The 23,369-nt window shown below is 31.6% G+C and overlaps 1 protein-coding gene and 1 pseudogene across 1 annotated transcript; one reads left to right on the top strand and one right to left on the bottom strand.

Moving 5' to 3' along the window:
- Window positions 1–1,889: 1,889 nt before the first annotated feature.
- On the top strand, window positions 1,890–2,250 carry LOC125859549 (40S ribosomal protein S25-2-like; annotated as a pseudogene).
- A 19,346-nt stretch (window positions 2,251–21,596) lies between these two features.
- LOC125858694 (cysteine protease inhibitor 7-like) lies at window positions 21,597–22,277 on the bottom strand. Its single transcript, XM_049538519.1, has one exon. It carries the CDS (start codon window positions 22,275–22,277, stop codon window positions 21,597–21,599), a length of 681 nt encoding a protein of 226 aa, XP_049394476.1.
- Between the last annotated feature and the right edge of the window lie 1,092 nt (window positions 22,278–23,369).

Genomic DNA, 23,369 nt, shown 5'->3' with positions numbered 1-23,369 from the left:
TGTTAATTATTGTAATGTATAGTATTACTTATATTATTTTTAAATATATTTAAATATTATATGTTAGGTTTTTTATCCTAATTTATATGGCATTGATAGAATTTAAAGTGTCAAATAATTGTTAATTATTCTAATAGATAATATGGAGTATTTAAGTCATTTATAGTATAGTAATTAATATACAATATGTAGTATTTAGGTGGAAGGTGGTGGGGCCCACTTATATAGTTTGATAAATATATTGGATATTAGTTGTGATTTATAGTGTAATAATTAATAATATATAATATGTAGTATTTAAGTGGAAGGTGGTGGGGCCCACTTATATATTTTATAAATATATTGGACATTAGTAGTGATCTTATTAGACCGTTGGTAGTCATTCTTAGACTCTTCTATAATATAGTAATTTGGAATACATTTAATTTAGATACTAGAATCAGGACATGTAACATTTGAACACATGAACAATCGATAAAGTGATCCTATTACAATAGTGAAGTAGAGAGGTGTTTTTAAAGCTATCAATAGTTCAAAAACGAAATTAATAATTCATACCAAATTCAGAAGTGTTTTTAATATTTTTGTCTATATATCATCTATTCTCAACTTTTAAATTTGAGAGTTCATAAACAATATATGCCCTCTCAGCTTTTAAATTCATTCAACTTCACCATTATTAACATTGTGAAATTAATTCAATGTCAATTGTCCGTACTATGGACAAACCCTAAATTACATAAATTGAAACAAAAGATTATACAATAAAATTAATTTAGTACTAAAAATAGCGTAAAAATTGAGGGCTGAAACTAACGAACATGATTAATTAAAATTGAGGAACATCGTATCTCTTTGGCCTAAAAGATATTTGAATACTATACTAATAAATATCCACCATTGAAGATAAATACCAACAGGCTAACAACCAAGTTATTTTCATTTTTGTCATGTAATCTTAGCTTGTTAAAGCTAAAAATGAATATTAATCTCTTGACGGGACCGCATGTGTTACTATCCCATAACTAAAATGGAGTCCGAAATTAAAAGGGTAGTAAAATTTTTTGAAAATTCCAAAAGGGCAACTAAATTATTTATGAAATCAAAATGATAATAATTTGTAACGGCGTCTAAATCAGGATTTTCGTCGCAAGATACAGAAACCCATGAGCCGTACAAGGCACATCAATTTTTAACCTTATAAGGCTCAGCCACCGTGAGCCGTACAAGGCGCAAGGCAGGCTAATTTTTTTTTTTTTTTTTAAAGTTTTTATGGTGTTCGGTCCTTAAGGCTATTTGCAAACTCGACCGCTCATTTTTTTTTGTTAGATAAATAAAAAAATCTGACTATTTAGTTGAGATGTTAAATCATCCAACTTTAAATTTATCTAAAATGCAGTACCTTTTTTTTTACAAAAATACAATGTATTTTAGTCGGTTATTTTCTTAAAAAAAATTATGCCTTTTGAGTAGAGGTGTACATGATCGGGTTGATTCGGATTTTTTAAATATCAAACCAAAGTATTTGAGTCGGATTTTTAAATCTATAAACCAAACCAAACTAATAAAACTCGGAACGCCGATTTTTTTCGGGTTTTTCAGATTTTCGGACTTTTTGGGTAAAATATTCATACAAACATATAATTTACTTATAATTCAAATATTTCTTTAGTCCTACTAAAATATAACTATCTAAGGTGTTTCTTAAAAAAATAACACAAAATATGATATTAGTAATGACACTAAAATATCCAACAAAAAAAAAATAATAATAAAGAAATTGCGTAAAACAAATATTGCAAATTAACAAGTTATAATGAAAATGATCATAATTTAAAAGTACTAAATCATGCTAAAATAAGTATTAGATACATGACTAAATATTCTCGTGTTGCCCTAGACTCCGCCACTCCCCACCCCCTTACCCCTAAAAACTTCCGGCGACAATGGCACCTAAGAGGGAAAAGGCTCCTCCACCGTCTTCCAAGCCCACCAAGTCCGGTGGTGGCAAGCAGAAGAAGAAGAAGTGGAGAAGGTGAACAACATGGTTTTGTTCGATAAGGGTACTTACAACAAGCTTATCACTGAAGCACCCAAGTATAAGCTTATCACCCCTTCAGTCCTCTCTGACCGTTTGAGGATTAGTGGATCCCTTGCCAGGAAGGCAATCAGGGAATTGATGGCTAAAGGTTTGATCAGGATGGTGTCTGCTCAGGCCAGCAGATTTACACCCGGGCAACCAACACCTAAGGCTTTAATATTTAAACCAGAGGCGTATCCAGGAGGGGGTCACCGGGTTCACGTGAACCCATGCTCCCCTCCTGAAATTATATATAGTAGTGTTATATTTTTTTAAAATATTTAAATATAGATATGTGAACCCACACTTGAAGTATTATACCGTGCGATTATGTTGGGTGCACCTCTCTAAGTGAGGTTAGAAATTTGAATCTTTTAGTTATCTTGTTTTATTTTCCTTTTTAAAATTGGGTAATGTCTCTCTAAGTGGTTTGGATAGGTAAAAATAACTTTGGACCTATAATTTTAAAATTTTAATTATTTTTAGTGATAAGAACCTAAATGTTAAATCAATCAAATTTATATCTTAGATTCAATTTTTTGTAATAGTGCACCCATCATCTCAAAATCTTGGATACGCCTCTGATTTAAACTTTGTTGTTTAATTAGCCTTCATTTTGTTTGAAACACTATGTCGGGTTGGTTTAGTTTCGAGTTGTTTTTTTTTTTAGTTAAAATCAAATCAATTTAAATATAGTTGGGTTTTTTTTCAATACAAAACCAAGTCAAACCAATCACTAGTCAAGTTTTTTTCTCGATTTGAGATTTAATTCGATTTTCGATTCGATTTTGTACCCCTACTTTTTGAGTTATCAAAATAGGATTTCTATTGACTGTAGTCTGTAAGCTTAATTTGATAATTAATGCAAAAAATTTTAAAATAAATAAATTGTATATTGTAAGTAATGCACATTTCAACACACGTATGACGCATGCATATTAGGGGTGAAGCTATATAGTTCTTATGACACCTGTTTAAGCTTGGTTTTCTAAAAGAATGTATGGATGTGTCGTTTGTTTAAATATAATGTTTATTTTGCTGATTAGTTAAATTTAATTTATATTATTAAGTTTATTGTTAGGTAATAATATGATTTTTTTATTTTGTGTAATGGTTGATTTAGTATGAATGTATGGTCATAATATTATTATTTATTTTTCATTTTGTTTTACTTACTATTTAATAATTGTTTTATTATTTACTTTTCTTTTTATAGTAAATCTATTTCGTACTCTATTTTTCTGGTGTGTTTATCTTTTTGATTTTTTTGACGTTATGTAATTATCGAAAAAGATACAATTTAATATCGTACGATACAATTTAATAATACATAATACAATATATTATAAAATGACATGTAACAACCATCCAAACAAAGTATAAATATATAGTTTCATCAAAAGTTGTGGTGATAAAGTGGTAAATTTCATAGTGAGTTTAGATTCGAATTATAACAAAGAAGTCACTTTTTAATAAATAATATTTTATACCTTTAACATGAGTTTTTTTAAAAAAATTGAACTCAGATTAGCAAAATCTCAGTACGAATATTGAGCCTAAAAAGTACTCTATAAAAGAAGTTCATAAATAAATAGTCCATTTAATGGCAAATTTTATCCTTTTGTCAATACAAAAAAGTCCATGAATAATCTTTTCCGATATTTGGTATTGTATTTTAGTTCTAAATTAAACACCTTTTACCTGATTTGATTACAAATTATATATATATATATATATATATATATATATTACTATGTATAATAAGTGGGAATATCTACTACTTAGCACATGACAAGTGCTACACGTGCTTAGATAGTGTTGTACATTCTTCTTTTATGGTTGTACCTTTAAAATTTATATTATTGAAAAATTTAACACCATTAATCACAATAATTAATAACTTAAAACATTTTTTTTTAAAATATGAAAGTTTCGATGACTCTCCAAATTTTATTTGTGTCACATAAATTGAGACAGCAAAAATAACATATATTGGCTCCATTTTAATTTATTTGTCTTTTTTTTTTGTTGTGTTTTTTATATTTAAAAATTGCGTATAAATACTATAAATCATGATAATTGACAACATAAAATATGTTTTGAAAAAAATACAAAAAATTTCACTGATTCTTGAAGTGAATCTATCGTAAAAATACTATAAATCATGATAATTGACAACATAAAATATTTCAAAAATAAAAACATATAAAAAAACTCGATTGATTCTTGAAATTAATCTATCGTTAAAAATTATGTAAAAAATATAATAAATCGTGATAATTGACAACTTAAAATATTTATTAAAAAAACACAAAAAAAGAAATTGACTGATTCTTAAAATTAATCTATCAATGTCACATAAAATGAGACAAAAGTAGTAATATGTATTATTTAATGTGAAATTATTGAAAACTACGTAAAATGTATTGTAAATCTTAACAATTAACAACATTTGGTTGACTCTTGAAATTTTATCTATACTACATACATTGAGACAAACAGAGTAATATATATTAAGTATTTAAAATTACGTACAACCTTATTGCTTTCTGTAGGCTTCGAATTATTGTGGTCATTTTTTAGGCTGATACAAGTTTTGTACATTTTCTATTTAATTTATTTTAATATTATAAATCGCAATAATTAATAATTTAAAATATTTTAAAAAATATATTAAAAATTGAGTTGGTTTTGGGAATTTTATTTATACTATATAAAATGGGACAAAGGAAGCAACATATATCATTTACAAATGACTTAAAAAGCATTAAAAATTACAATAATTACCAAATAAATATATTTAAAAGCTATATAATAAAATAGGTTCACTCTTAGAATTCTATCAGGCTCACATATATTGGGACAGAAAAAATAACACATATCATTTTAAAATTATCAAAAAAAAAGTATTATAAATAATAATAATTAACAACTTAAAATATCTAAAAGACATTTTAAAAGGGTTAATTTTGTAATTTTATCCATATCACATAAATTAGGACAAAGTGACCAGTAATGTAGGTTATTTGAAAGTTACATAAAAATATTATAAATCACAATAATTAATAACTTAAAACATTTTTTTAAAAAATATGAAAATTTGGATGACTCTTCAAATTTTATTTGTGTCACATATATTGAGACAACAAAAATAACATATATTGGGTCCATTTTAATAGTGTCAAAGAAAGTACAGGTTTGTGATAAAAAAACTTATTCCTTTATCCACGCAAACAATCGCTTCAAAAACTCCGTTATTAGCCCCAAAACATACCATTTATATTATTGGGCCCGTGGATAGCACGGGCACCATTATCTAGTATATATATAAAGGAGAAACATAGATGAGGTGATGTGACACCTCTCTATGGCCTCCATTTCTATTTATTTTTTTCTCCTTTTTTTTTGGACATTTTTTAATTTTTCTCCTCATTTTTTATATAATTATTATTTGTTTATAATTAATGTTTTGTTGATTAATGTGGATGTCCATAACTTCAAGATATAATTTCACCATTATGTGTAATAATACTCACACCTCCACCATTTCCTCATTTATCTTTCACACCCTTTAATCTTCCCAACATTCTCAATAATTAATATCATGTTTATTGCTATCTTTTTGTATGCTTCTTATAACAATATAAATAGAGGTCTTGAGGATGTGTTATGCACTTGAAGATTTAGAAAACACTTGAATATACTTAGAAGAACAAGAAAATTCTCTCTTGTCTCTCTACATTTCTTGTCTATTTTCTCACTTATATTATTACTCTTTTTAGTTTTGTTTTACTACATCTTTTCATTCTTGAAAAGTTAAAATGTTATATCTAATTGTATTTATCTTCACAAAAATAAATGTATTGATACTTGTATGCCTATCTTAAGATACTTATATGCCTACATTCCCATCTTTTGATATATTTTATCTTCTTTATATATTTTATTCATAATATTTATTTTTAGAATTTCATTCCCATATTCATTGATCACTTTGTATAATAATCAAACATTGAGGTTTGACGTTTATCATATTCGTTCTAAGGAATAAAATTCTTCAAATAAATGAAAAATATCATACAGTGACACAAAAGGAAGTTCAGTTGTTATACATTTTTTGTTTTAGTATAGTATAAATAAAAAATATCATGTAGTGACACAAAGGGAAATTAAGTTGTTATGCATTTTTAGCTTTATTATAATATATATAATTGTAGAAGTAATTTAATTGTTATATATATTATAATGAATAAAAATTCTCAATTAAATTCTTAAAAATTATATGATATAATCACAAAAAATATCCAAAAGAAAAATACTTGAAATATCTACCTATAGATTTTATCGTTTGTCTGCAAATAATTTCCTTAATTCAATATAGTACATTTCACTAAAAGACTAAAAGTTCTTAAGAAAATTAATTATTAGAAATAAAAAAAATATATACACAAGAAAAAGAAAAAAAAAATCACCACAAATATATGACACTCACATTTCAACTAATTAAATATCTAAAAGAATCATAGTTCGATATAAAATTCATTTGAGAGAAAAGAAAATTTGAATTTCATGCATATGAGTTTCCTTAGTTCATGCCTTCATGGTATTTAAGCATGATTATAGGAATTGTTAAAATAGTTATATTTTGTGAGACTTAAATGTTTTTTCATTGCTCCATACTCATTAAGATATTTAATATTTCTACTGTCATTGGAAGGAAAAAATTAAGCGTTAATGAAGCATATATATCTTGTCCGTTAGCCTTTTCTATAAATACTCAAATAGATTAAACATATTATTTTCTTTTTAGTACTACTTTATGCATTTAAGAATCTTGAAAACTTATAAAAACTTCATAACTTGATTAAATTTTTTTGAATACCATTATATTTATACCTACTCACCAAATGAATATCAACATTATTTTATTTAGTAGAAAAATGGATGGAACTTATTTTTATGTTTATATTGTAAACTATATTAATTGTGAATATATAATGAGATTTGTTTTAAAAGAAATTTTCTGATATCATGTTTTCATTTAATTATTTCTTGAGTAGCAAAGACTAATTAAATAAATAGATACTTATTGAAGAAACACATAGTCAAAGGTCTGCTAACAAGCTATTTTTATACATATTTTTTTTTATATTTACTTTAAAAAAATATAGATAATGTTTTATGTAACTTTTGATTTAAAATTTTAAAACTTAAATTTTGAAAAAGAATTTTATGTATCTTATAATTTCTTCTATTTAGATTATACGTTTGAAAGAAATATTGAAAATAAAATTGATTATATTTTTTGATGATTTTAATATTCGAGTATTAGAAAGAACGAAAAATAAATCATGAACTTGGTGGGCATTTGGCCATATATAATTAGAAATTAGGCATTTGGCCATGTATAATTAGATTTTTTTTTTCATTTTACTAGAATTTTTAAAATCAGAGTTGTGTTTTATTATATTTTTTTCACAAATAAGACAAAATAACATTTTATTTGAAAATCTAAACATGGAGTGTAATTTGAATTTTTCATAGTCAAAATTAATTTTTAAATAAAATAAAAATTATTTCAGAAAAAAGACATGTGATATAGTTTATTTTTCCGCGCGAAGTGCGGATACAGTTTTATTATATATATAGATTACTTGAATCATCAAAGAAGAATTTGCACATTAATTAATCAGAACCGACAGACTTAGGAAAGATATTATTAGTCATAGGTTCATAGGACTTGGATCTTGTTCCATAATTACTAGTTATAATAACTACTGTAACATTTATATATTTAAGTAAGCCAAATAAATATAATCTTTCCAATTTTTTTTAAAAATATAGCCTTCGCCTTGTAAGGCTCATGGCGGTTGAGCCTTACAGGCTAAAAGCTGTTGCGCCTTGTAAGGCACATGGATTTCTGCGCCTTGCGGTGGAAACTCTGATTTAGACGCTATTACAATTGTTGCCCTTTTGGTTTCATAAATAATTCAGTTGCCCTTTTGGAATTTTCAAAAATTTTTGTTGCCCTTTTAATTTCGGACTCGTGTTTGAATAGCGCCTAGAATGGACAACTAACCTGAATAGTAGTTAATCCTGTGAGCACCTTGTACCAAACATAAATTATATCCTTTTCATACGGAATATTGTATTTATGGCTTCTCTCTCATTGGCCTAAAGGATATTGAGTTTAACTAATATTCTTTGTCGGTGGAAATTTTATTTTTTTACGAATAGTGAATTACAATATTGTTTTTAAAAATCATTTCCTTAATTATTTACTCCTTTTTCTTTTCACTCTTTAATCTTAAGACTTAGTTTTTTTCTTGCGACCGTCAATTTTTCTCCCTAAAGGTTTTCATCTCGGTGTTAAAAAGATAATTATTATACCTCTCTTAATTCAAAAAAATTCTACTAACAACTATTCTACAAAAATGTAGAATCATATTTAACTATTTTAAAAAGTTACTTTTTTCGTCTAAATTTATGTAAGAATTTGAATTTTGATAGCTAAACGAGTTAATTTATATTATATATATATATATATATATATATTTTAAAAGTATAACTTATATTATAGTATTTTTCAAATGTGTAAACTTATTTTAAAAAAAATTATAAATTTAATGTCAAAACTAAAAAATTTAAATATCGTGGAGTGAAAAGTATCATATAAATTGAGATATTAAAAATACTATGTCATAGAAGGGTGACAGTGATTACTTAGATTTGTTTTGCAGAATGCTGCAAAGGTTGATACTGTAATTTATTTAACTTTGATGGTGTTAAACATCAATAAAGTAGAAATTGACATCAATGAAAAACAATACAATAAATTTTTAAAAATTAATATTATTTTACTTAGTTTTGATTTGTTAAGAAAACCCGAAGAAACATCAGTACCATTCGTTAAAAAGTCTAACCAAAATATATGACAAAGTTTTTTCAAAAAATATATAAAAAAATTACTATTAATTTAGCCATTCCTAAGACTATTTTTAATTAATTAAATCTAAATTACTCATTCTAGGAAAGTGAATTTTTTTATTATGAATTCAGAGTAGTTGAATTCAAAAGCGATAACTTAAATTCCTGCTTGATCATAATTTTGAACTTGAAATATAAATATTTAAATTTGAAAGTAATTTTTAAAATTTGAAGTTGTATTTGAATAAACTTTTTTAAAGTTTTGTGAATGAAAGTTTCAAAAATTTGAAAACTTATCCGAATTAACTTTTAAAACCTAGTATTTTTGTGAAGATCAATTTTTAAAATTTAATTCAAAATTTATGACTAATCTCTAGCTAAATACTTGATTAAACGGAAAAGACAAGTCCTTTTCCAACTCCGCCTTGCAATAATGATGTGTATTTTTTGTTTTATTTTAAGGTGGGTCCAATAATGATGAAATTTAAATTTTTGATAAAATAGTTCAAATCACCTTCATCCCAAACACAAAACACAATTTTTCTTATGTGATTTTTGAAAATCCCTAAAACTACTCGCTCAAAATTGTAGCTTCAAATTAAAGAAAATGTTAGATTTTTTAAATGACATTATGTCCAACACATTAAGAAGTAAAACAGCGACTAATGTTAGTGAAAAAATACAATATAATAAAATTGCAAGATTACAATTAAAAATAAAGTGAAGAAAATAAATCTCTTCAGGCTGAGGCACGAATTTCGCGCTCTCTTTAAGGAGATTCAAGTCCACTGCAACAAATGTTTTTCATCGGTCCAGCAGTAGTCCTTTTTAACTTGATACAACAACCTTACACAAAGTATAACTCAACAACTCTGGACAAGAGTTGAGTCTGAAGCTCCACAAAAAGAATACTTCCCTTCAACTAATAAGAACTCTCTTTTTTGACCAACTCTTTCACTCTATATTTTTCTTGTGTATTGTGTGTGTTCTAAACCAAATGAAGACCACCACTATTTATAGTTGGGGATGTCTTCCTAGCAATGAATAGGAAGATAATGGGGTAGTAAATAGTGAAGATAACTGGCCTTAGGAGTTACATAGGTTATAAGGTATAATGGAGGAAGAATAATGAAGAATGAATGGCAAAGGCCACCAACTGCTAAGAGTGCTAACAAGAAATGTTGTAACATAACAAACAATAACTCCAAATGGAGTAATGCAGCAAATAAGTGCCACCAACAGTCGATGTCAGAAACGTCAAGTAATGGCCAATTAAGCCTCAAAACATTGATTCCAAAATACAATTAAAGTGGCCACTAACATTCTGATAGGAATTGCTGCAAGAGGAATGGGAAATATGCACCTTAACCATTATTTACTAATATTAAAATGCTCCCAAATCAACAATCCCCCACACATTATAATATTAACCTAGAGAGTCTATCAGCTGAAGGAAGACTAATATGCATAATGAATGTGTGCTTTGCATTGAACCTTCACTTAGTGAAACAACAATATTTTACTCCAGAGCCGTAGTGGTCTCAGACTTGAACTATGACTGCTTAGTGAAAATAAAATATCATTGTCCACACATAATAATCAAGGTATTGACATGAGCTTTAAGAGCCATCACATTATGGCCTTGTGCTATCCCATTTTCATGAGTGCTTTTGAGAATAAGCCAAATTCTCTTACGAAGCGACCTACTTCTACACATCACATATGTGAAATCTGTCGAGAATGCTCCTGTAAGCTTAACACTCCACCCATACGAGCTATGATCTTAGGAATATTTATATGCTTAAGTTGTCAATATTTGCCCATGAGTCGATGAGATTGAAGGATGAGCTCTAGTCATTAGTTTAATTTTTGGTGTAACTTGTGATGATTGTGCACTTACACACATGATTAGTTGTTTTAGGAACTTTCAAGGGAATTGGAGTCAACTTGAAGAAAAGAGATGTAAAAGAGCATGAAAAACGGCTAAGAATGAAGGCCCCAGGACCAGGCGCACTACTAGGCGCGAGGCGCCAAGGGCCAAAATTCAGAGAGGCCTCTCAGGCGCTCTGAGAGGCGCGACACGCAGAGGCCCAAAATTCAGATGCCTTTCTCAGGCGCTTTGCTAGGCGCGACGCGCCACAAAAGAAACTCCAGAGGCAAGCTTTAGGTGCGATGATAGGCGCGACGCCCCACATTGATGTCGACTTTTCCAGCGAAACTATAACTAAATAGGACTCCTTGTTGGTTTAGGATTGGGTCTTAGTTTTTCTAATTATTATAAATAGATCCCTAGGGTTCATTAGTAAGGGTTCGACTTTTATTTTGTGTGCAAGAGCAAGTATCTACGTTTGTAATAGGTTTTGATCTTCTAACTCTTCTATTTTCTGGAAATCGTATAAACTATTGTATTTTCTTGTTTTCTAATAGTATGAGTGGCTAAACTCCCTAGTTCTGGGGCTGTAGCTACGAATGGATTGTTGATTATTAAAGGCTTTATGAATTAATTCTTGGTTGTCATTATAAGTTACTTCTATATTCTTGTTTTAGTATTTCTTGACTGGCCATCTAGAGATAAATCTATTGTTTAACCTTAAAATCGGGAGAGAAGAGGTTAGATAGACCAGAGGATATAAAGAGCTTGATCGACCTGTTAAGTCGAGGTGATTTGTGTTCAGGAGTGACGTCCGGACGAACAACTCGCTTGGTTACGAAATATGATGAAATATAAATGCTCGCCAATTAGTTTATTTATCCCCGCTCAACGATGTAGTTAGGTAGCTAATTGGGATAGGCGACGAGAGGTGTATAGCCCGACTCATATAATTAACCCTATAAACCAGTAACTTGACAACTGAAATTAGTTTTATGCCAATAATATGATACATGATATTCAGTATATGTTGCAGCCCTGGAATCCCTTTTAACTTGCTTGAAACATAATATTAAAGTCGTTCACAATTAGTTACTTTAATTTAGTTTATAATTAGTAGTAGTTAACAATCAATCATCAACTCTTGAAAATGGTACTTTTACTTTTATTTGTAGAATTAAGTGTTAAATATAAATTAATCATAAGTCCGTTGGGAACAATAATTCGTTTCTTCAAGAATCTATATTACTTGTGCGACCATGTACACTTGCGTGTATACTGGGGAGCAACAGGTTTTTGGCGCCGCTGCTGTGGACTTAGAAATTGATTTATATTCAATCTTTTTAAGTCTACACTTAAAATATTCAGGTATTAATTACTTGATCTTAGCTTGTGTATGCCAGGCACTTGATTTTTAGGTCTGGCTCGAAAAGGAGATCTTGTTGAACCTTACAACGAACCTGAAAGAGTTTTATGCTAGCGTAGGAAAATGGTGAATCAAGGACTACATGGAGAATTAGGGTTAGGTCCTACGAGAAACATTGATGATGAATAATCAAGGCAACTTGAATAACCCGAAAAACCTAAACAACTAAAGGAACCCGAATAACTAATGAGTACCGCCTGTCGTACCCACAAGACCAGTTCGTGATGTGGCAGTCCCACTCACAGCCAACTTGGCATCTAGTATTAGGAAACCTCCATCGGGGGGTAGATTTGAACTAAAGCAGAACATGGTCCATATCCTTCATACTAATAGGCAATTCACTGGTCTCCCCCACGAGGATCCTCAAATCCATCTTAGGACTCTCATAGAAATTACCAATACGTACATCCCAATTAGAGTCTCATCAGACTATGTACATTTGACTTTGTTCCCATACTCATTGTTAGGAGTTGCAAGACGTTGGTTAGACTCTGAGCCACCAAACTCCATCACTCCTTGGGATGATCTAGCAAAGAAGTTCCTGAGTAGATTTTTCCTATCCAAGAAAACCGCAAAGCTGAGGGGTGAGATAATAAACTTTGTTCAAAAAAAAGGGGAGGACATGTACCAAACATGGACATGTTTTAAACAAATATTGAATGCTTGCCCATACCACATGCAAACCAATGAGGTACTTGCTTACACTTTCTTTGAAAGTTTAGATTATAATGCTCGTTCTCTTCTTAATAGTGCAACAGGTGGACATGCCCTATCCATAACGAGTGAAGAGTTTTTCGCCATACTCTATAAACTTTCTGAAGGGAACCAAAGGTATGAGGGTGAATGTCTAGAACCCCAACCCAAAAGGTTGTTGGGATCTTAGATGTAGACCAAGCTATTGTCATAAATGCCAAATTAGATGCAATGCAACATAACATAACCTTACAATTTAAACAAATGGCTCTAAATCAGGCACCAGTAAACGTGGTACAAAAAGTAGCAAATTGGTGTGAGGTATGTGGTAGTGGAACTCATGAAACCGAGCAATGTGAGGCAAACCCAGATTTTCTAAACTATATGGGTAATGCGCAAAAGGGTGGAGTGCAATAAAATTATGGTAATACTTATAACCCTAGTTGGAAGAACCATCATAACTTCTCATTGGGGGTAACCAAAACCAAAATCAGGCGCAAGGGGTTAATCAATACCATTCTCAAGGGGTTGGGCAACAATACTACAATCCTAACCAAGGCTCAAATTCTAGTGCACCAAAAAGGGGGATGACCAACGAAGAGCTACTCCAAAAGCTAATGACTGAAATAGTGACCAAATTAAATGCTAGGATAGATAAGCAAGATGAGAACATCAGAAACATCCAGATGTCCCAAATGAGTTTAGAGAAACAAGTTGCGCAAGTGGCCAATTCTTTGAACTTGCGTCCCCAAGGTGGATTGTCCGATGATACAGAGCCTAACCCAAAGCAATTGCATGCGGTAAGTACTAGAAGTGGGCTGCAATTAGAGGAACTAGCTCCAAAGAAGAGAGCTACTGAGGTAAGTAACAAATAAAAGAAGGTGAAATAAGTAGTAAAAAGCTCCAATGTTGAGGTACCCGTTTCTCAAAAGAAATTACCACCTCCGTTTCCACAAAGGCTGAAAAAGCAGAATGAAGATGAATGCTTCAGTAAGTTTTTCTCTCTTCTTAAATAAGTTCACATTAATCTTCCGTTGATTGACATTTTGCAGTGTATCCCGAAGTATGCTAAATACGTGAAGGACATAGTGAACAACAAGATGAGACTCACTGAATATGAAACTGTAGCACTTACCGAGGAATGTAACTCAAGGATCCAAAACAGATTACCCAAAAAGTTAAAAGATCCGGGTAGTTTTACTGTGTAGATTACAATCGGGCAAAATGTTCATGCCCGGGGGTTGTGTGATTTGGGGGCTAGTATAAATTTGATGCCCTTATATTTGTATCTAAAGCTTGGGTTGAGTAGTCCAAAACGAACCATTGTTATTCTTCAACTTGCTGATAAATCCATTGCTAGGCCAGAGGGGGTGGTAGAAGATGTATTAGTGCAAATAGGTTCATTGATTTTTCCGATAGATTTTGTGGTCTTAGACTCTGAACCCGATCCTGAAGTTCCATTCATTTTGGGACGTCCTTTCTTGGCCACGGGTAGGGCATTGATTGATGTAGCTGCTGGTCAATTAACCATGAGGGAACATGATAAGGTAGAGGTATTTGATGTTTATTGCGCTCTAAAATTGCCTTCTATTTATGAAGAGTTGTCTGTTATTACTGTGGTTGATCGTATAGTAGAGTCATAGTTAGTTGTGGCCAAAAACTCCTTAGAAAGAGTGTTAATAGGTCATAAGAGAGATGAATACACTGAAGCTTAAGAGATAGAAACATGTCTGAATCTGGCACTTGTGGAACCTCACAAGCGGAGAGTGAAACCATTAAAGCGAGAGTTAGGGCCACCACCCAAACCCTCAATTGAGGAAGCTCCAAAGCTGGAACTGAAAACATTGTCGACTCACCTCAGGTATGCATTTTTGGGTACTAATGAAACTTTGCCTGTTATACTTTCTGCATAGTTGTCTGAAATACAGGTTGGAGCGACATTGCGAATCCTAAAGCTAAGAAAGAAAGCTATTAGATGGCAGATGGCTGACATTCATGGGATTAGTCCGGCGTTATGTATGCACAAAATCTACATGGAGGAGGATCACAACCAAGTGCACAACATCAACGTCGACTAAATCCTTTGATGAAAGAAGTGGTGAGAAAAGAGGTAATAAAGTGACTAGATGTTGTAATTGTGTACCCAATCGCTGATAGTAAGTGGGTAAGTCCGGTATAATGTGTTCCAAGAAGGGAGGTATGACAGTGTTAAGGAACCAAAAAAATGAGTTGATTCCTACTAGAACAGTGACTGAGTGGAGAATTTGCATGGATTATCGGAAATTAAATGATGCTACCCGGAAAGAGCACTACCCCGTTCCCTTTATTGATCAGATGCTTGACCGACTAGTAGGGCAAGAGTACTATTGTTTCTTAGATGGTTATTCCAGTTACATCTAGATCTTGATTGCACCCAAGGAACAGGAAAAGACCACGTTTACTTGTCCTTATGGTACCTATACTTTCAAACGCATGTCATTCGGACTTTGCAATGCACCGATGACTTTTCAAAGGTGTATGATGGCCATTTTTCATGATATGGTGGAGGACTTTGTAGAGGTGTTCATGGATGATTTCTCCGTCTTTGGAAAGTCTTTTGAGGTATGTCTCCGAAATCTTGATCAAGTACTTGCTAGATGTGAGGACACTAACTTAGTTCTAAACTGGGAGAAGTGTCACTTTTTGGTTAGAGAGGGGATAGTACTAGGAAACAAGGTGTTTAAGTCTGATTTAGAGGTTGATAAGGCCAAAGTAGAAGTTATTGAAAAATTGCCCTCTCCCATTTCTGTAGAAGGGATGCGTAGTTTTCTTGGTCATGCAGGATTTTACAGGCGCTTCATCAAGGATTTTTCTAGGATTGCAAGACCTATGTGCAGTCTCTTGGAAAAGGAGGTGAAATTTAACTTTGATGAGATGTGATTGAAAGCTTTTGATATATTGAAGAGGAACTTAATTGAGGCTTCCATCTTAATTGCTCCTGATTGGGAACTACCATTTGAACTCATGTGTGATGCAAGCGACGTAGCAGTGGGTGGAGTGTTGGGACAAAGAAAGAATAAAGTATTCCACTCGATCTATTATGCAATCAATACCCTTGACTCTACACAAACTAATTACACAGTAACTGAGAAAGAGATGCTGACTCTAGTGTTCGCCTTCAACAAGTTCAGATCATATTTGGTAGGTACTAAAGTGATTGTTTTTACTGACCATACAACTATTAGGTACCTATTCAACAAGAAGGATGCTAAACCAAGGCTGATTCGATGAATATTGCTTCTCCAAGAATTTTACCTTGAGATCAAAGATAGGAAATGTACTAAAAATCAAATAGCAGATCACTTATCTAGGTTGGAGGATTTTTCACATGTGAATGAAGGTGAGCAAATTCTGGAAGAGTTTTCGGATGAACAATTGATGGCATTAGATATCTCTCAGGTGCCATGGTAAGACATTGTGAATTTGATAGTAAGTGGCGATTATCCTTCGGGTTCAACCACCCAACAAAAATATAAGCTCAAATATGATGCCAAGTTCTATATCTGGAATGAACCATTCTTGTTTAAGTAAGACGTAGATAGGGTAGTAAGAAGGTGCATTCCAAAATTTGAGGTTCATAAAGTGCTCGAAAGTTTTCATTCTAGCCCATATGGAGGTCACCATGGAGGAGAGCGCACTGCTCATAAGGTACTACAATCTGGTTTTTTTTGGCCCTCATTATTTAAAGATTCTATTGCTTTTGTGAAGGGTTGTGATAAATGCCAAAGGTTGGGTACTATTTCAAAAAGACATGAGATGCCGCTAAGTAACATTTTGGAGGTGGAAATCTTTGATGTGTGGGGTATTGACTTCATGGGTCCATTCCCACCATCTAGTGGAAACCAATACGTTCTTGTGGCTGTGGATTATGTTAGTAAATAAGTTGAGACTGTAGCTCTTCCTTCCAATAATTCAAGGGTGGTGATAAAGTTCATCAAGAAGCACATCTTCACTCGCTTTGCCACTCCAAAGGCAATTATAAGTGATGGAGGTAAGCATTTTATTAACCATCTTGTTAAGAATCTTCTTGCTAAGTATGGTATTCTTCATAAGGTTGCTACAACTTACCATCCTCAAACGAGTAGCCAAGTGGAGGTTTCGAATAGAGAGGTGAAGAAAAGTTTGCAGAAAATGGTGAATGCGCAAAGGAATGATTGGTCTGAAAAACTAGATGATGTGTTGTGGGAATATAGGACTGCGTACAAGACACTAATAGGGACTTCTCCCTATCACATAGTATTTGGGAAAGCATGTCACCTTCCAGTAGAATTGGAACATCAAACATATTGGGCAATCAAGAAGTTGAACTTAGACCCCAAGCTAGCCGGTAAAAAGAGAGTGAATCAGCTGCATGAACTTGAGGAGTTTAGGCTCCATGCATATGAGAATGCCAAACTATACAAAGAAAAGACAAAGAGGTGGCATGACAAGCACATAGTAGCTTGTACCTTCAATCCAGGAGCTAAGGTACTGCTCTTTAACTCTAGACTAAGGTTATTCCTCGGAAAACGAAGGTCGAAGTGGAGTGGTCAGAATGACACAACATGGGGTTGTTGAACTTAAATGTAAGACTGTCTTTACTTTCTTGGTCAATGGGCAAATGGTGAAACACTATTTCGGCGAGGATTCGGATCGTGATCGGGAAGCTCTTGAGCTAAATTATGAATGATTCAAGCTGTGTCGTGTTGCGACATTAAATCAAGCGCTACATGGGAGGCAACCCATGAACAATATGTAATAGATAGTTCTTTGAATTCTTAAAGTTTTCTTAGTAGCTTAGTTTCAATTTCTAGAATATAGGTTAGTTTTAGCTAAATAGGATTTTTTTTTCTTTATTTGTAACTCAGCTTGTAATAGTGAATAACGAAAAAAAAAACTGGGGTCAGGCGCACTAGTTAGCGCGCCGCGCCTAGCGTCAAACGTTAGAGCACCATCTTAGGCTTGCTGAGAGACGCGCCGCACCAGGCATCGCATGTCAGAGCTCCCTCTCAGGCGCGCTGAGAGGCGCGTCACCCCATCCATTGCACCAACGCCCAGAATTTTTTCAACCGATTTTCGACCTATAAATTGCCCGACCACCCCTAAAATCCCTAAAAACTTTCACTCTTCTCCTCATTCTCTCAAAATCACCCGACCCAACCCCACAAATACTCTGTAACTCTTCTTATCTCCCCTCTTCAAATTCCCAATTTCCCCAATTAACAAACCTCCATTAACCAAAACCAACTCTTCTCCTTCCTTTATTAACCTCACGACTAAACCTTTCTTCTTCCCCGCCACCACCTATAAACCCTCCACTTCCCCACTTCTCTTTCACTTCTAAACCATCATTCTCCAAAAAAAAAATTTTGCTTCTTTCTGAATCACTCTTCTTCCCCACCATCACCTATTTTTTGATTTTTTTTTTTATAAAACTAACTATTTTAAATCGTTTGAAATTAAAGAAGCTTGATGATTAATTCATATCGTGGAAAGTCAAAATTGGGTGTCAACACTTGTAATCTGAATCTTTGCTCCTTGATTATAATGGAGTTGAGTTGAAATCCTGTGAGACAGGTCGTGGTTTTCTCCTCCCTTTAACAAGGGGGTTTCCATGTAAACTGCTTGTGTCTTTTATTTCAACGTATTTATTTCAGTTACTGTTTTTACTGAGTCAAGGGACATGATCCGTTGATGTATAGTGGACGCATACATTCTAACAAAATAAATTTTTACAACAATAAACAATGAGTATACAATAAAATTCACTCGTAGTCAAACCAACATATAATATACATTTGCATTCATTACAATAGTATTGCTTGAGTTTTCTTTTCTTTTTAGATTTTCCTCCCTTAAACCCTAATTTAAGTCTATTGGGCATGACTAATCAAAATTAATATGCAATTGATTAAACATAAAAGGATCTTATCCATGAATATCACATCACGTAATCAATAACAATGCATATTACAACTTGAACTTAGTCGTAACTCTAATAACAGATCAATAAATACGAATGTCGTGACGGTACCGCATGGGATTATCCATAAGTAATAGGTAACACTTATTAATTGCGAAAACTTATTTGAATCAGATTTGATTGTTGAATCAATTGTTTGGAAGCAGAAATTAATAAATAAAGAACCTAGCTTTTTTATTCATCATAAGCATTAATATTTACATAGAAGCATGATCCACATTATTTTAGAAAGCTAGCTAGGTTATAATAAGCATAGATAATTAAATAACTATGCATCAATATTGTTGTTTACTTTGGTGAAGCCAAACGGATAAGGCTTGTTATTGAGAGCCAGACGGGCGTATCCCTTATTTTGGTACAATCCGACATCTGCACAATCAAAATGGCATGTTGGACACATAAATTGACTAGGACAATACCTTAACTTGTAAGAATGAGGTCTCCCCGTCTCATATTTCTCAATTTTGAACCAGTTCTTTAAGGTATTAGGCCCTGGAATTCCTAAGGTACCACCAGTTATAACAAACCTAGGTGGTGGCCCTAGCATGTAATCACCAGCTTGCCAAACAGTTTCGTTAAAACATGACTCAGTTGAACACTGGTTTGGTTTCAACTAAAAAAAAAACAACCCGAGACCAAACCAACCCGACATTATATATATAATTTTAAAATTTTATTTTATACGTAAAAATATTTACTTTGATAGAATTTTCAAATGTTTCTTATACTTTTTCATAGTTTTTATCTTTTAATATATTATTTCATGATTGAAAGTTAGAATTCTTAATGACCCAATAAAGATTATAGTCCATAGATATTGATAATTATAATAAAGCTTAAATCAAAATCAAATTAATACTAATGCAAAAAGAAAATCAATTCAACACTAAGAATGACAATAATATTGAATATTTGTTCTTTAGTTTTACATACGTTAAGACAATTAAAATACATAATCTAATTTTAATTTCCTTTAATATTTAGTCATGTAACTAATACTTATTAAATTTATTTTAGCATGATGTAGTATTTTTAAATTATGATCATACGACTTATTAATTTGCAATATTTGTTTTACGCGATTTCATTATTATTATTATTTTTGAATATTTTAGTGTCATTAATCATATCATATTTTGTGTTATTTTCTTAAGAAACGCTCAGATAGTTTTATTTTGATAGGACTAAAGAAATATTTGAAGTACAAGTAAATTATACGTTTGTACGAATACTTTACCGAAAAAACCCGAGGTTGAAAAACCCAAGTTTTATTGGTTTGGTTTGGTTTATAAATTTAAAATATCCGACACAAATGGTTTGGTTTGATATTTTAAAAATCCGAACCAACCGTATCATGTACACCCGTAGATATGAATCTTATTCCATAATTACTAGTTATAATAACTACTGTAACATTTATATATTTAATTAAGCCAAATAAATATAATCTTTTCTGATTTTCTTTTTTTAAAAAATAGTCTTGCGCCTTGTAAGGCTCATGGCGGTTGAGCCTTACAAGGCTAAAAGTTGTTGTGCCTTGTAACGCTCATGGATTTTTGCGCCTTGCGACGGAAACCCTGATTTAAACGCCGTTACAAATTATTGCCCTTTTGGTTTCATAAATAATTCAGTTGCCCTTTTGAAATTTTCAAAAAAAATTGTTACCCTTTTGATTTCTTAAATCTTGTTATCCTTGAATTTTTCTAGCACTTAAAGTTTTGGTTTCTTAATTTTTTTATTTCTTTCAATGTATTAAGTTTCTTTTTATTTCATTCTAATTAAATAAAAAAATTACTTTATTTTACTATCTTTGTTGTGGTTAAAACTTAAAAATAGTTAAATGAATTCACGTATTTGAAACACAATGACATGTTTTTCTCATATATTATTGGGAAAAAAAATTTCATACCGAATGAATTAAATTATTATTATTTTAATCCAGTAACTTGAACTTAATGATGATTGTGTTTTGATTGTATTTGCATTAGTAATGAAATAACTTGGTGATATCGAAGAAACAGAGTGATTGATTGAAAACATATATAATAAAAATAATATATCCTCGGGGATATTGGAAAATTGTTCTACAAATGAATTTCTACAACAACAATAAACAATGAAACTTCTAGTTCAATTGAATATACGATAAAATTAACTCCTTGTCAAAGCAACATATAATACACATTTGCATTCATTACAATAGTATTTTTTGAGCTTTTTGTTTTTTTCCATCCTTAAACCTAATTTAAGTCTACTGGGCATGTCTAATCAAAATTAATATGCAATTGATTAAACATAAAAGGATATTATCCATGAAATACACATCACGTAATCAATAACAATGCATATTATAACTTGGACTTAGTCGTAACTCCAATGCAAACTGATCAATAATGAATACTAATGTCGTGACGGTACCGGATGGGATTATCATAAGTAATTAATACGTAGCACTTATTAATTACTAAAACTTATTTGTTTGAAAGCAGAAAACTAGCTTTTTTATTCATCATAAGCATTAATATTACATAGAAGCATGCTCCACATTATTTTAGAAAGTGATCGAGCTAGGTTATAATAAGCATAGATAATTAACTAACTACGCATCATTCTTGTTTACTTTGGTGAAGCCAAATGGATAAGGCTTGTTATTGAGAGCCAGACGGGCGTATCCCTTATTTTGGTACAATCCGACATCTGCACAATCAAAATGGCATGTTGGACACATAAATTGACTAGGACAATACCTTAACTTGTAAGAATGAGGTCTCCCCGTCTCATCTTTCTCAATTTTGAACCAGTTCTTTAAGGTATTAGGCCCTGGAATTCCTAAGGTACCACCAGTTATAACAAACCTAGGTGGCGGATTCACCGGCCCTAGCGTGTAATCACCAGCTTTCCAAACAGTTTCGTTAACACATAGATTAGAAGTTGTAGTTGAGAACATTATACTAACGTCTTGGTTTTCAAACACATAATGACTTCCAAGTTGCATAGTGAAAAACATCACGGGCGTGCTGTGATCAAATTCACCAGAACTGTCCTGCACGATGCCGTTTGGGCATTTGGTGTTTCCAAGATCAGCTAAGTATGTGCTTCCGCCTCCCGGGAGAACACTCAGAATTGAGTACTCCTCGTTTACCTTGAGTGGTTCGCCGTCCATGTCCAGCACAGGAGGGGGTACAACATTCCCATTAGTATCAGAAGTGAAAGATTGAGAAAAGGCAACCAAACTTGAAACCAACAGCAAACTCAAAATATTACTAATACACTTCTTCATCTTTGTTTGTGTATTTTGCTTGCTATTAATCTATCTCCAATTTATAGAGCCTATACTTAGTTGCATGGCTTATTCATTTGCACGTTTTGTTACATGAATAATTCCTATTTCGTCCTTGAATGTCTGAGACATATAATAATAATAATAAAGTTTTGACAAGCAAGGTAAAAGTTCAGTAACATGTATCATGTTTGGCCTTATTAAATTTACTAAAAATTGTCTAAAGTTGTAAGTTTTGGCGAGCCATATCAAATTTCAAGGCAAAAACGTTTTAGTAATGACCTTCACAAAGCCATACCTCAGACAAAAATGTTTTGAAGTCAAGATGCAAATTTTTAATTTCAAATACGTACGCCTAAATTTATTTTACATATAAATTTCGGGGTCCTTTCCAATAATGACACACATCTACCACGTGAGTCTCAGCAACCTCCGTAAAAATGTTAAAAATTTTGCTTTAATAAGTTAGGAAAAAATTTGGTAAAATGTATGAAGTTCTGCGTTAATTTAAATCCACAACCTTATTAAGAAAATGTTTGAAGTTGGCCTTCATAAACCATCTCAAACATCAGATAAAAATATTTAATGTTTGACCTTTGCAAAGCCACACTTCACATAAAAATATCTGAAATCAAATTTCAGTTGTATACATCTTAAATTGATCTCAAAATGGATAAATTTGCAAAAACAATTAAAAAGCAGATATAAATTTAACAGACATAAAACTAGACTCATATTTACAAAACGTAGCTCGGGATTTTCATTTACCAAACATAGCAGGAGTATCTTTTTTTTTTCTTTTTCGAAACGCGTACGAAATTTTTACTCAAAAAGTGTAAAATTTTGCTCAAGATTTATGTTTTAAATATTATGTAAGGTTCATGCTGATTTATGAAAATTTAATATAACTACAATAATATTTTGTATAACTTTCATACAATATTTATATAAATTTCATACATGTACTACAACAATCAGGGCCGACTCAATAATATTGGGGCCTAAAGCGAAACTTAAGAGAGGGGCCTTAATATATATATTTTTTATCATATATACTTTTATTTAACTGTACTTTTCTAGCTATTTTAGATG

The sequence above is a fragment of the Solanum stenotomum genome, chromosome 3 (genome assembly GCF_019186545.1).
Source record: "Solanum stenotomum isolate F172 chromosome 3, ASM1918654v1, whole genome shotgun sequence".
Classification (NCBI taxonomy): Eukaryota; Viridiplantae; Streptophyta; class Magnoliopsida; order Solanales; family Solanaceae; genus Solanum; species Solanum stenotomum.
This window is presented reverse-complemented; position numbering and strand designations above follow the sequence as displayed.